The sequence below is a fragment of the Sturnira hondurensis genome, unplaced genomic scaffold (assembly GCF_014824575.4).
Source record: "Sturnira hondurensis isolate 20B ecotype Veracruz unplaced genomic scaffold, ASM1482457v3 Scaffold0023495, whole genome shotgun sequence".
Classification (NCBI taxonomy): Eukaryota; Metazoa; Chordata; class Mammalia; order Chiroptera; family Phyllostomidae; genus Sturnira; species Sturnira hondurensis.
This window is the reverse complement of record NW_028096126.1, coordinates 202405-216722: the sequence shown is the minus strand read 5'-3', so window position 1 is coordinate 216722 and position 14318 is coordinate 202405. Positions and strand designations below refer to the sequence as shown.

Sequence of the window (14318 nt, the reverse complement as noted above, 5' to 3'; positions counted from 1 at the left end):
CTATGTCTCCCTGTCTTGGTAGTGTGGCCTAATCTAGTAGGTGTCCTATAGGATCCAGTGGCACAGCCTCCCCAGTCACTAAAGCTGAGCATGCCATATGCATCCTACCCCCCAGGTGTTGTATTTGAGTCTTGATTGTTTTTGCATGTCAATAGGATGAATTTATTCCCAGGCCACTTAGCTGGCAGGATGGGTCACAATCAGTGGAGGACCTCCTATGTAGGGGCTAGCCCTATGATGCAGAACTAACTTCAGAGGGTTTCTGCTACCACATGAGTGTGTTTCTTCAATGTGTTGCTTGTGGAGGTAGTTGGGTGGTGCTTCAGTGTGGTCTGAAGCTGTCTATTGGGTACACTGGTTCCCGAGCTTCCCAGAAGGTATATACCAAGATCAGCTTGTACAAGGCCTTGCCTGAGGTTATCCCGAATGAGCTACAAAGCAATCTGTAGGTGGCTGCTGCGTGTACTGGGCTTGGAGGTGCCAAGAGTCCCAGTTGTGAACCAAAGCTTCCTGCTTCTAGTGCCAGGTCTGGGGCCACTTTAGTAGAAGTATGCTGCATGCTGAGGCCACATACTGCTAGTTTGGGGTTTGTGAAACATTTTAGAAAGGTCCACAGCATGGCCAAGGCAGGCCATTTTGAATGGAAAGGCTTCTGGGAAGGACTTAGGTGGTCCTGCATATTGAATGGGGAGGGTCTAGGGGAATCACTAGGGCAGGGCAGACAATGCTAGACAGGTTGATAGAGATTCAGATATGGCACCCTCTTTCAAGCAAAGGAACAATGGCTTCTACTAGCACTTTTGTTTTGGAGAATGCTGCCTCTCAGCTCTTACCCTGAAGCCAGACAACTCATTTTTTTTTTTTCCATATGTCCCTGGCACGTTTCTAGCTGCTGCCCTGGAGCTGGAGCTTGGAGTGAGTGTGTCTAAGGAAGTTTATGTACAGGCCCTTTAGGAGTGATACTTGGGACTTCAGTAGCTCTTCGTCTCACTCAGCCACAATCCCCACTGGTTTTCACAACCAGAAGTTATGGGGCTAGGACCCCTTGCTCCTCGTGTGCACCTCTGCATCCAAGATATCCCTCCTGATTTTTTTGGTTTGCAGGCCCGTGCTCAATCCACTGAGCTACGCCAGCCAGGGCCCTCCTGATTTTTTTAATTGCCACGGATAGGTTGTGGGACCAGCTGGTTCCATGTCTCTGCCCCAACTACCAGTCTTGACATTGCTTCATCTTTACATCCTTGATTATAGGACTTCAGTTCAGTTAGATTCTAGGCAGTTTTGAATGATGGTTGTTCTGTAGTTTAGTTATAATTTGGTTGAGATGAGTACTGCATTTACCTACTCCACCATCTAAATTAGTGGTGATTTCCGCACACAAACCTTGTTTGACCACTGTGTACCAGCAAGTTTGATAATTGGCTTGTTCTTTTTAGAACATCATTAATTAATGACTTTTCTGAACTAACTACATTCAGGAGTGTAGAACTAAAAAAGTAAGGATGGCTTGATGGCTTTTGGTTAACTCTTAACCAAAACTGGAAAAATTACAGTCTAAATGTCCTTCCAATATAAGTTGGCTGGCATCATCTTTATGCAAAAAAGATGAACATTATTCAAATAAGTTACTTGCTCAGATATGTGATGTATTGGGTCATGCTTCTCCAATTTGAACATTTTCAGAAAAATTTTTATGGTATTCATGTATTTACACTATTATAAATTTCCATTTTCCATTTTCCCCTACTTTTATCAATATAAAATTTCATTGTTCTCATTGAAAGTATTACTTGAAAATCTTAACAGTCATTTAAAAAATTGAGATATAATTGAAATAACAGTTTCAGGTGTATGGCATTTGCTATTTGTATATATTGGGAAATGATCACAGTAAGTCTAGTTAACATCCATCACCATATATAGTTATAAAAATATTTTTTATTATGATAAGAACTTCTAAGATTTACTCTCTTAGCAACTTTCAGATATAGTTACTGTGTTGTACATTACATCCCCATGACTTAGTTATTGCTTATCAGTTTTTTGAAAAGGGATCTCTCTACCAATTCTAATGTACATATATAACTTTTTGTTTACTTTTTAACCTCATCCTCACTGAGTTTTTCGAATGATAGGATCTACTTTAATTTTTTTCAGAGCCCTTTATACTTTGGGGTGGCTTTAGGGGTATAGGATGCGCACTATATTGGAATTGAGTTGAGGTAAGGTAACATGGGGTGGCTTTCCTGTTGATCGTATGAAAGGAAGCTTCACAGACAAAACAGCTTCTTTGTCTTAAGAGGTTTTTGAGCTCTTACTCATTCTTGGAAATAACATCCCTTGTGAGAACAAATAACCTATCATATTCTGGAATAGCCTTGGAAAAAATCTTAATTCTCTTAGGAGATTTGGTCTCTGAGGAAGGTCAAGTTAATTCAAGAGGTAGCCTAGGTTCTGTTCAAGTACAAGTACATGAGATGTGATCATGTTTCTACACCCTTGAACTCTGTATATTTGACATTTGTTAACATGTTTGACTATGAGCAGGGGTTCTCCAGATTTCTAAATTATTTGGTCTTATATATCACTGTCTGCTGGGAGGTGGGTTTGGTGGGAAGCCTGTTAATGCTGCTTTCAATATTTGATGTTTCTTGTACTATTGATTTTGAAATGGGACATAATTGTGTCTCATACTTGTTTTTCTTCTTTCAGCATTATCTGCATACCAGAGGTACTACAGTTTACAATCTGACTACTGGAAGGTTAGTGCACATTTACATGCATATCTCCTGTTTTTTGGGGGGGGGCAGGTTACTACTGCTGGCAATACTCAAAATGAATTGTGCTTTTTTATTTTGTTTGTTAAGTAATTTTGTTAATTATTTAAAATTATTTTAGGGGAAAGGGATTGGGAAAGGAAAAATGAGTTTCTTTGTGCTATCTTGTATAGCACAAAATCACCTTGTATTTTATTTAAAAGAATTAGATAACACTGACACAATCTGTTGGGCAAAGATGAAAGAAACTAAGTGTGAGAGGTTAAAAGCAAGCAAGACCAAATGACAACAGTATGATTCTTTATCAGGCTGAAAGGGAAGTCATAATTGGAAAGTTGTAATAGTAGAAATCTTTTTTGGTACAGTCTATTATTGGAGCTCTGAGGACAATGGAACGTAACCATTTTTAAAAAGACCTACCTAAATGAAGAACTGTGTATGACAGTGGCCATCTGTTTTCTTAGTTTAAGCAGTGCATAAAGTTAATCTGGACAGGTTACTCTTTTACATCATGTATACTTTACATGTAAATGTATTGGCCAGTGGTGTTTCCTTATCTGAATTGCTATTTCAGATTTTTTAGATGGATTTTATCTTTTTATTGCCTAGTTTATATTTCTTTTTCATTTGTTGAAGTTTTAATGATATATTTTAGTAAAATATTTTAATGTATTAAATATCTCTCTAGTCTATGGCTTATCTTTTTTAAAGTTTATTGGAATTTAATTTACATACCATAAAACTCAACTGTTTTAGCTATGCAGTTCAGTTACTTTCAGTACATTTTCACAGTTGAACAACTATAACCACAGTTTTATTTTAGGACATGCCCATTTCCTTATAATGAAACCTCATGCCCAAACCTCAAACCCCTGGAAAGTGCTAATCTACTTTTTGCCTGTTTGTAGTTGTATTTTCAGGATATTTCATGTAAATGGAACCATAGAGCATGTGGTTTTTTGTGACTAGCTTCTTTCACTTAGCATAATGTTTTTAGAATTGATCCATTTGTAGCAGGTATTACACTTTATTATTTTTTTACTCTCTAATAATATTCCAGTGTATGGATATACCACTGCCTATTTATCCGTTCATCAGTTGATGGGCGCTTTAGTTGTTTCCACTGTTTGCCTATTGTGAATAATGCTGCTGTGAACATTTGTGTACCAGTTTTTGTGTGGACATACATTTTCATTTCTCTTGGGTTGATTTACCAGAAGTGGAATTGCTTGGTTATAGAGTAAATCTATGTTTAACATTTTTAGTAACTATTTTCCAGAGTGACTGTACCATTTTAAGTCTCAGCAGTGGTTCCAGTAATTGTTCAGTTCTTTTTCTTAAATCCTCACCCAAAGATATGTTTATTGATTTGAGAAAGAGAGAGAAGAGAAAGAGAAACATCGATCAGTTGGTTGCCTTATATACATACCTCAACCAGGGATCGAACCTGCAACCTTTGGTGTACTGGACAATGCACCAATCAACTGAGCCACTTGGCCATAGCTATATTTTGAAGTGCAAAAGTTTTAAATTTTGATGACATCCAATTTTGTGGCATTTGATTTTATTGTTTATGCTTTGGTACCTAAGAAATCTGCCTAATCCAAGGTCATGATGACTATTTGTAGTGTTTTTTCTTTACTGATGTTGCTCATTTTGCTTTTGATTCTTTGTTTTCTTTCTCTTTTTATGTACAAGTCATATTTATCCTCTATATGTGATACAAATTGCAGTTTATCATTTGTTGTTTTACTTTGTTTTGTGTGTTTGTTTTTATCCATTCAGAAGTGTCTGTTTTTGCCCATGCAAAAGTTTATTTATTTCTATGTAGTCAAATTTATCAGTCTTTTCTTAAATTGCATCTGCATTTTTGAATCACAAGACAGGTTTTTTCCCTCACTTCTAGGTGTTAGAGAAATTCACCCACTCTTTTCATTTAGTACTTATAAGATTTTATTTTTTAATTTTAATCTCTGATCAGTTTGGTTTTATCCTTGATTTATAGTGTGAGGAATATCCAAGTTTATTTTTTTCCTGATGACTAATGACCTCAACACTGTTGAGATCTATTAAAAAAACTATCTATTCCTTCTCTAATTTAAGATATAGCCTTAAATGTATGCTAAATTTTTATATACTATTTTGTCTCGATTTTCTGGTCTATTTCCTTAGACCTGCTCATGAAGTAATACACTATTTTACTTACAGAGGGTTTTTTTTTTTAAGATTTTATTTATTTATTTATCTTTAGAGGGGAAGGAGAGGGAGAGAAACATCAATGTATGGTTGCCTTTCGTGCATCCCCTGCTGGGAGTTGGCCTGCAAGGAACCAGCCTGCAACCCAGGCATGTGCCCTGACTGGGAATCGAACCGCGACCCTTTGGTTCGCAGGCCCGCGCTCAATCCACTGAGCTACACCAGCCAGGGCTCAGAGGGTTTTTAATATGGTTGTACTAGGGTATCATTACCCCATTGTTCTTGTTTTCTTTTCTTTTTTTAAAGAATTTCTCTGGCTATCCTTTTATTGCTTTGCTTTTCTAGATAAGCTATCTAATTAATTTTAGCTCCACAAAAACATCTGAATTTTTAACTCTGGAATTTTTGAGGTATAATTTACATTATTTTAAGTGTACGAAATTTGCAGCATTTAGGCAATTTATATGGGGTTGTAGAAATCATTACCACAAGATAAAGAACCTTTCCATAACTCAAAGTGTTCCCTTGTGCCCCTTTACAGTTGATTCCCACTTTTGACCCCTGGTCTCAGGCTTTTTATCACTCTAATTTTGTCTTTTCTAGAAAATCACCAAACTGGATCCAAATACCATTTATTCTTTTGCTTTGGATATTTCATTTAGCATGCTGTTTTTGAGGTTCTCCTATGCTGTGTATATTAATATTGTGTTCCTTTTGTTGTTAGTGTTTCATAGAATAGTTATGCCACAATTAATTTTTTTTATCAGTTGATAATAGGGTTGTGTCCAAATTTGGGTGAAATATGTATGAGATACTATGAACATTATTTGTCTTTGTTAGAGCGTAGGTTTTAATTTCTCTTGGTGTATATAAGTAGGATTTGGAAATGTTGGGCCACATTGCAGTTGTAGGATTAATGCCAAATTGTTTTCCAAAGTAGCCGTACCATTTTAGATTTCAGTTAGCAATGTAGGAGGTATATGAGGTTCCCATTTGTTCTGCTTCTCTACTAGTATTTGGTATTGTCATTTTTTAAATTAGACATTCTAGTAATTGATAGTTTTTCATTTTGGTTTTATCTGCATTTCCCTGATGATAGTGATGTTGAGCATCTTATATCTGCTTTTGGTCTTTTGTATACGTTCTTTTCTTAATTACCTGTTCACATCATTTGCTCACTTAAAACTTTTTATTATCTTACTAATTGCATTGTATAAGCTCTTTGCAAACTCTGGATAAAAGCCCTTTATCAGGTTTATGTTTTGGAAATACTTTCTCAGTGTGTGGCTTGCCTTTTTTTCTTTTCTTTGTGGCTTTTGAAGAGCAAATGTTTATAATTTTGATGAAGTTCATTTAATCACTTTTTTTATAGCTTGTAATTTTTGTGTTCTGTTAAGAAATCTTTGCCTACTCCAAGATTATAAAGATTTCCTCAGCTTTTGTTACTAGAAGTTCTACGGTCACATTTATTATGTTTTGGTTTATGGTACGCTTGAAGTTGTCAGGTTGTTCACGATGTGAGATAAGGATCAATGTGTGGGCTCCCTACAGCTCTCCTCAGTCAAATTGATATCTATTAGTTCCAGTACCATTTTTGGAAAGACTATCCTTTTAAAATTGAATTACCATTTTCTCTTTGACAGAAATCAATTGGCCATTTCATTTTGTGTATTTCTAGATCCTCTATTACGTTTCAGTTATCTATGTCTATTTTGAAGCCAATATCACACTGTTTTGTTACTATGGTCTTGAAATCAAGCATTGTAAGTTCTCTTTGCTCTTTTTCAAACTTGTTTTGGTTTTTCTTGCCTTCCCATATAAAAGGTTAGAAGCATTTCTCTTCCTAGGATTTTGATTAGTACCACATTGTATGCATAAACCAGTTTGGGGAGCGTTTCTGTCTTCAATAATAATGCATTTGCTAGTCCATGAGCATAGTATGTCTCAGCATTGATTTAGGTCATCTTTAATTTCCCTCAGCAATGTTTTATAGTTTTATTGCGCATTTTAAAGTTTATTTCTATTATTTAACTTTTTTGGATTGTGTTATACTTTGGAGGCATTGTAAAATTTCATTTTCAATTGTTGCTATTATATAGGAGCACAATACATTATTATATACTTAAGCAGTCTGCTGTTTAGGTAAATTACTAGTTCTAGTTGCTTTGCTTTAGATTTCTTAGAGTTTTCTATTTATTTCATCATACTGTCTGCATGATGAAAAATTTAAAAAATTTTCTTTTCTAATCTGTAGATACTATTTAATAGTTTTGTTGCCTTGATTATCAAAGATCTTTTGTACAGTGCTCAGTAGAAGGGAACATCTTTGTGTTGTTACTTATCCTTGGGGGAAAACATTCCATTTTCACCATTGAATATCATGTTAGCTGTAAGGTTTATGTAGGTTTAGACTGAAGAAGTTCTCTTCTGTTAGTAGTTTTACTTGGAGGTTTTTTTCCCATTCATCATTTATAATGAACATGTTTTGAATTTGTCAAATTGTTATTATTCATCTATGGAGATCCAGTTGGAATTTTCTTTTTTAATGGGTTTGTCATTAATTATATTGCTTGATTTTTCAGATATTTTTTGGATAAGCCTAATTTAGTCACATGCATTATGTTGTTGGCTTCAATAGAGTAATATTTTGTTAAGGATTTTTAACATTTTTGTTTCTAAGTGATGTTACTCTAATTTTCTTCATGTGACTTTGATTTTTATGTCAGGATAATTTTGGACTCATCAAATGAGTTGGGAATTGTTTCTTATCTGGTGTGTATGTGTAGGGTTGGTGTTATTTCTTACTTAAATATTATGTAGAATTTATCAGTAAAGTCATTTATCTCTGGCCTAAAGTTTTCTTAGTGGAGAGAGAGCTTATTAACTACAAATTTAGTTTCTTCAGTATACAAGGTCTGTCCAAGAAAAGTCAGGCCATTGTTAATATAACAAGAGTGGTTTGCAGAACATCAATGTAACCTGGCATCCAAGGAGAGCGGACTGGAATGTGCATGTGTGAACAATGACAGTGTCACTGTAGTAGTCACTGGGGGTAGTAGATGCCATTGAGTGAGCATGTGTATACTGTGTGGCCATCACATTCAAAATGACTGAGTGAGTAGAGCAATGAATCTGCATCAGATTTTGCATTAAGCTTGAACATTACTCTGGAAACTAGATGATTTGGAAGGCTGTAGCTATGGGCTACTGGTGATTGGCAACTTCATCATGACAGCATGCCCGCTTGTGTATCTTCTCCTGCAGAGGTTTTTGGTGAAACATCAAATCACCCAGGTGACTCAGCCCCCCAGAGCCCAAATTTCACATCCTGTGACATCTGGCTTTTCCCAAAACTAAAATCGCCTTTGAAAGGGAAGAGATTTCAGACCTTCAGTAAAACTCAGGAAAATACGACTGGGCAGGTTATGGTGATTGGGAGAACTGTGTGAGATCCCAAGGTGCTTACTTTGAAGGAGACTAAGGTGTCATTGTCCTATGTGCAATGTTTCTTGTATCTTGTTCAGTAAATATTTCTTTCATATTACATGGCTGGATATTTTCTGGACAGAACATGTAATACAGTGATTCAGGTTTTCTGTTACTTGGGTTAGTTTTGTCTTTCAAGGAATTAGTCTATTTCATATAGTTGTCAGATCTTCTGTTTTCCTCTTATAACTTATTTTCCTTTTAATAACCGTGGAATCTGAAGTGAAGTGTATTCTCTTTCATTCTTGATAATAGTAATTTGTTCTCTTTTTTCTTGATCGGCCTGGCTGAGAAGTTTATTAACTTCATTGTTCTTTGCAAGGAATCAGTTTTTTTCTTCATGGATTTTTTTCTTCAGTATTGTTTTCCTGTTTTATATTTTATAGATTTATTTCATTGATTCCTGATTGTATTTATTATTCTGTTTACTTTTTTTTCTTCTTCTAATATCTTAAAGTGGAGGCTTGGGTCATTGATTTTCTGTCTTTTTTTCCCTAACATAAGTATTTAAAGATACATATTTCTCTTAGTATTGCTTTAGGTATATCACAAATTTTTATATTCTGTATTTTTATTATCATACATTTGAAAATGTTTTCTACTTCACGTGTGCTTTCTTTTAATCCACAGTAGATGTATATTTGGCTTCGTATAATTTGATCAAAATATTTGTGTTTGTTTAAATATCTTATGATTAATTATTTTTAATTCTCCTTTGTAGAACATACTCTGCACTAGTTTATTCTTTTGCAACATATTGAGACTTATTGGTTCAGCACAAAAAAACAAGCAGATTTGTATTCGTTGGTAGGTGATTGTGGTTAGTAGTTGATTGTGGAATTGTTTTTTAATTTTACTTTTTTCCCCCTTTAATATATTTTGAAGCTCTTATTAGGCACATACACATTATGATTTTATTTTTACCTGATGAATTGAATTATCAATTATTTGGCCAAAATGTCAGTATTACTACAAAACTTCACAAGCCACTTTTGACATGTTCGATTGGTCACAGCACCTTCTTCATATACTGCACAAATCTTTTTTTGTGTTTCAGTTGCATTTTTACCTTTCTTGAAATGATAAAGTATAATATGCCAAAAACATCAAGGATTTTCTATATTAAAATGGCTACACAAAAAGTCACTAACTTTGATAAGTGTTTTTAAATGCATGCTGCTGTGACAGCTGTCACAATACAATGTAACAAAATCATTTTGAGTAAAGATAACTACTAGAGCCATCTTAAGGAAAAAATGTAATGGGCCTTTTTGGCCAATGCAGTAGTTTGCTATATGGATCAAAAGACCACTTGGGTTCTCTCTGTACCATTTATACACATATATCCTAGTGGTGGAGGTAAGCGGCATATATGTGATGGGCATGGGGATATTCATTTGGAAACATTTGTCAGAAGCCTCACTGTCATTGGGCTTGGGAATGTGTAAGATACTACTTTCAGAAGGAAAAGGTGAGAGATGTGCTAAAGGATGGATAGGAAAAGTGAGTTTAGGAGTGATGATCACACTTTTTCAGCAGAGGAAGAAAACAGGTTTAAAAATCACAGAAATGTATAAGAGCATATTTTATTCATAGATGTGCATGTATTTGCCCTGATTGAAGTGATGGCCCTGAGATTTGGAAATATGAGGCACAGTCAAAAAATGAAGACTATCTTGACTCTTCAGAGGAGTTTAAAGTAGAAAAGTGTCATGTTTTGAGTGTTTGAAAGCTCATTGGCAGTGGTGTGGAAGGTAGACTGAAATGGGGGAAGTGTAAGGGGAGGCTAGAATATAGGAGATGAATTGTGGAACTATCGGAAACAGGTCAGGCAGACAAAGTTGAGGTTCTAAATTACCTAGAGAAAGGCAGTAGGAATAGAAATGGGATAGATTTAAAGGCTTTTAAAGAATAAAACAATCTTTGTGAATAGAATGAATGGTTTATTGGTGGGGAGGAAGTGAGGGAAGAAAGGAGAACTACTTTTTGAGTTGACTGGTGAGATTGTTACCACTATCTAAACTCTTCAGTACCATTTAGAGCATCAGACTTACCTGTACAGAGGAGTTCAGCTATTTATAGTATATGCAACAGGTAGAGGTAACCAAAAGGCATTTGGAAATTCATTCCTGCAACTTTGGAATGCTTTTATTCACACACCTCTCACTTCGGTCCCCTAGAGGGTGAACAGCATATCTATGCGCGCCCCCCACCCCCCGTCTGTCATCAGCTATGTGGAATTAGTATCAGAGAAGAATAAGATTGAGAAATTTGATATATTTTTAATAGTTTGGCTTGATTGTATTTTTCAATGATATCCCTGTATAAAAATATGATTGTCTTCAAAGGTGAGTACTGAAGTATGGGATGCCAGGTGATACTATAATCAAGTTGCTATTCTACCCCCAATTGGCAAACATTATAACAGTATCTTGATAATCTCATCACTTACAATCCAGTTAGTTACCCTAAGTGACCATCTTTGGCTTTGATATTATCTGATGTTTTTAGCTTGAATAAATTTTTTTAAAATTTTTTATTTATTTATCTTTGGAGAAGGGAAGGAGAGAGGGAGAGAAATATCAATATATGGGTGCCTCTCGTGTGTCCCCCACTGGAAACTGGCCTGCAACCCAGGCGTGTGCCCTGACAGGAAATCGAACTGTGATCCTCTGGTTCGCAGGCCCATGCTCAATCCACTGAGCTACACCAGCCAGGGCTGAATATTACTGTTACTCGCTTTCATGAATCTTACTTTCCCTTTGTTTGGGAAACAGCTGCTGTCTTACTGTTGCTGCTTACTGCTGCATGCTGTAGTAGAGTACTAGGTCTAAACATTCCTCAAAAAATTCAAGCCTTGGGAAACATAAAATAGCTGTGGCCAGGGATGGAGTCGGGGGCAATGGCTGATCTTAAACGCACTGCCACTGTAGTGCTTACTGTCTTTGAAGCATGTTTTCCTTTAAAATCATATGTTCATTGCTCACTCCATTCTCTGTCCAGTGTAGTTTTTACACAGGGCTACTGCTTGTCACTTTGGGTAGTAAATAACTTTTTTCCCCTTGCAACTTGGGTTTAGTGATTGGGGTCTTGCAAATTAACTGACAATGTAGAGATTAACATGAGAAAAGAGAGTTTATTTACATGTGCATGCTGGAGTTGCTTAGTAATTAGTAATTTCCTCCTTAGCCAGAGAGAAAGTTTTAGCTCTAAACCTAACAATACAGGGCAGGGTGTTAGGGGGCTTCATTGAGAAAGTATGGAAGGTTCTGTTGAATGTAACAAAATGGGGTGGGGATGAGGGTAGCAGGGGAATAGGACTTCATTGACAAGGAAAGGAAGGTTCTGTTGTACTTTTTGATGATGATGAGTAGCTGAATTCATACTTTCTATTGCTACGGGTCAGTATTTTTACAATCCTTGTAAACTCCCATGAAGGGGGAGTCATTGCCAGCTTTATTTTCAGGACGCTCTGCTTAAGTTTAGACACTTTTTTTCTGTGGCTGCTGGTTCAGTTTAAAGTAATTTTCATACAACTTTGGACTACTAATCCTTTCATTGCTCTGGTGACCATTGCATACTAGAAGAAGGAGACAGAAGAGAGAGGAAAGGAACCATTTAGGCAAACAAAGTTAAAGTTTTCCTAGAGACCCTGTGATAGAAAAATTTGCTTGTCTCACTGGCTAGAACTTTGTCACATTGCCAACTTTTTCTCACTGATAGTAACCAGGAAAAAAGGGGGTTGGTCAATCTACAGTGCTTTCCATGGGATTTCATAGACAGATTTAAGAAAATTTGTCAGGGGGAGGGTCAGAATGAGGTTGTTAACTTTTTATTTCATCTGTGTTATTCTGCAGGTCACTGTTTTGTATAATTTAGCTTAGGGGTGTCAAACTCATTTTTACGGGGTTGGGGGGGTTCACATCAGCCTCCCAGCTGCCTTCAAAGGGCCGAATGTAATTTCAACTCCTCAACAATTAAGGAATAATTTATACAGTCCTAAAATTATTTCAGCCCTTCGAAGGCAACCTCAAGGTTGATGTGGTCCCCGGTGAAAATGAGATTGACATTCCTGATTTAGCTCATAGCTCTTGTTTTACAATCCACTTTCACATAAGTATGTTCATAAATATAGAAGCAGAACTCTCGATGCCCTTTTCTTCAATTTGGAAATAGTTTGGTGATACTGAGAGAAGTTGAGGAACAACAGGATAGAATAAGACTTTTAGTGTGTTAACTGCGAAGGACTGCAGAGTGCTCCCTTCTCATGTCTGGGGTTGTGTAGCCTGGAGTTCTGGTTTCAGAACATAGGCCATTCAGGAATTAATCAACTATATAGGGGATCAGTGAAATCACTACTATGAACTCTGGTTTGGTGAACTGCTAACTTGATGAACCACATCCTTGACAATAATTTTACTGTAAACACAATATAGGGGACTGCAATATAAAATGATAATAAATTCATCATTATAATTTCTTAATTTGGGGTTTTAATGGGTACTGTCATACAGTATAGGTCAGAGCTTGGCAAACTTTTTAAAAAAAAAAAAAAGATTTTATTTATTTTATTTTTAGAGAGAAGGGAAGGGAAGGAGTTGGGGAAAAAGGAGAAAGAGGGAGAGAAACATTGGTTGCCTCTCTTATACACCCCAACTAGGGAACAAACCCGAGCAACCTTTTGCTTAGCAGAACAGTGTCCAACTGAGCTACACTGGTGAGGGCTGGCAAACTTCTTTTGTTAAGGACACAAAGTAAATATTTTAGGCTTTGTAATAAGCCAGTTAATCTCTGTTGCAACTATTCAACTCTGCTGTTGGAGCTGGAAGTAGTTATAGACAATAAGTAAATAAGTGAGTGTAGCTCTGTTCCAATAAAACTTTATTTACAAAAACAAGTGGCTGGCTGGCTGGCTGGATTTGGCTTATGTGTGTACCATAGTTTGCTGACTTTTAATGTAGATACTATTACCTCAAAGGATTTGGACTGAAGCAGAACTATGTTTTATAAACAGTACATTTCCCAGAAAGTTACTCCCTTAACTCCTCACAGTAAGTTGAAGGAAGACTACATCACATTTAAATTCATTTCTGTATTATTACCTTTGGTCTAGTCAGCCTTTTTGCATAGACCCATGTTTCTTAGTGGGGATGCTATTAGCATTTTTGGTGAGGCTGTAACATTGGGAGGGAATACTTCTCTTTCAGGGCATGTAGCCATTCACACCCTCAGGTCAACCATTTTCAGAGATTTAGAATCCCTGGCTTAGATATCTTGTTTTTGTCTTCTTAGCCATCCTTGAGGTACAGTACCCAAGTAATAACTCTTTTCCTAGTCCTTATTATACTTTATTAACTCTTAAATGGTTGTAGCTGGGTATATACATTATTATGCACTTAATTTCATAATCTTTTGTCATTAGATTGTAAATTCATTGACATGAGAATTTTGCCTGTTTTGTTTCCTGCTGTCTTCCCAAGTGCTGATAACACTATGACTCATAATAGGTGCTCAATAACAGTTTCAATTAGATTGTTAACTGTTAATATTACAGGAAGAACTCAGGCCAAATACTGGAGGAAGCCAAGTGGAACCTTTATTTACTGGAGTGGACCCAGAGGAGGCAGTCTCCAAATTCTGGGCCCCCGGTCAGCTGGGAGCAATTGCTTATATAGGGTGAGGGGTGGTCTGTCACTTAGACCGTTACTTTTGGTGGGAAAGCAAGGAGCAGCTTACAGAAGTGAAATGTTATCTCCAGCACACAGAGACACAATGTTGTCTCTAGCGCACAAATGTTATCTCTAGCAATCGTTATCTCTGGCGCGCAGGGACAAGCAAGAAACAAAGGGAAAAAAACCC

General features: G+C 36.3%; 1 protein-coding gene across 6 annotated transcripts in view; it reads left to right on the top strand.

Annotated features, from left to right (window-relative positions):
- Positions 1–14318, top strand: part of KDM6A (lysine demethylase 6A) — a 176115-nt gene that overhangs the window by 66497 nt on the left and 95300 nt on the right. For all 6 annotated transcript variants that reach the window (XM_037037817.1, XM_037037820.1, XM_037037818.1 and 3 more), the window contains exon 4: positions 2713–2762. In XM_037037817.1, coding sequence (XP_036893712.1) covers positions 2713–2762 — 50 coding nt within the window. The remainder of the gene's footprint in view (positions 1–2712; positions 2763–14318) is intronic.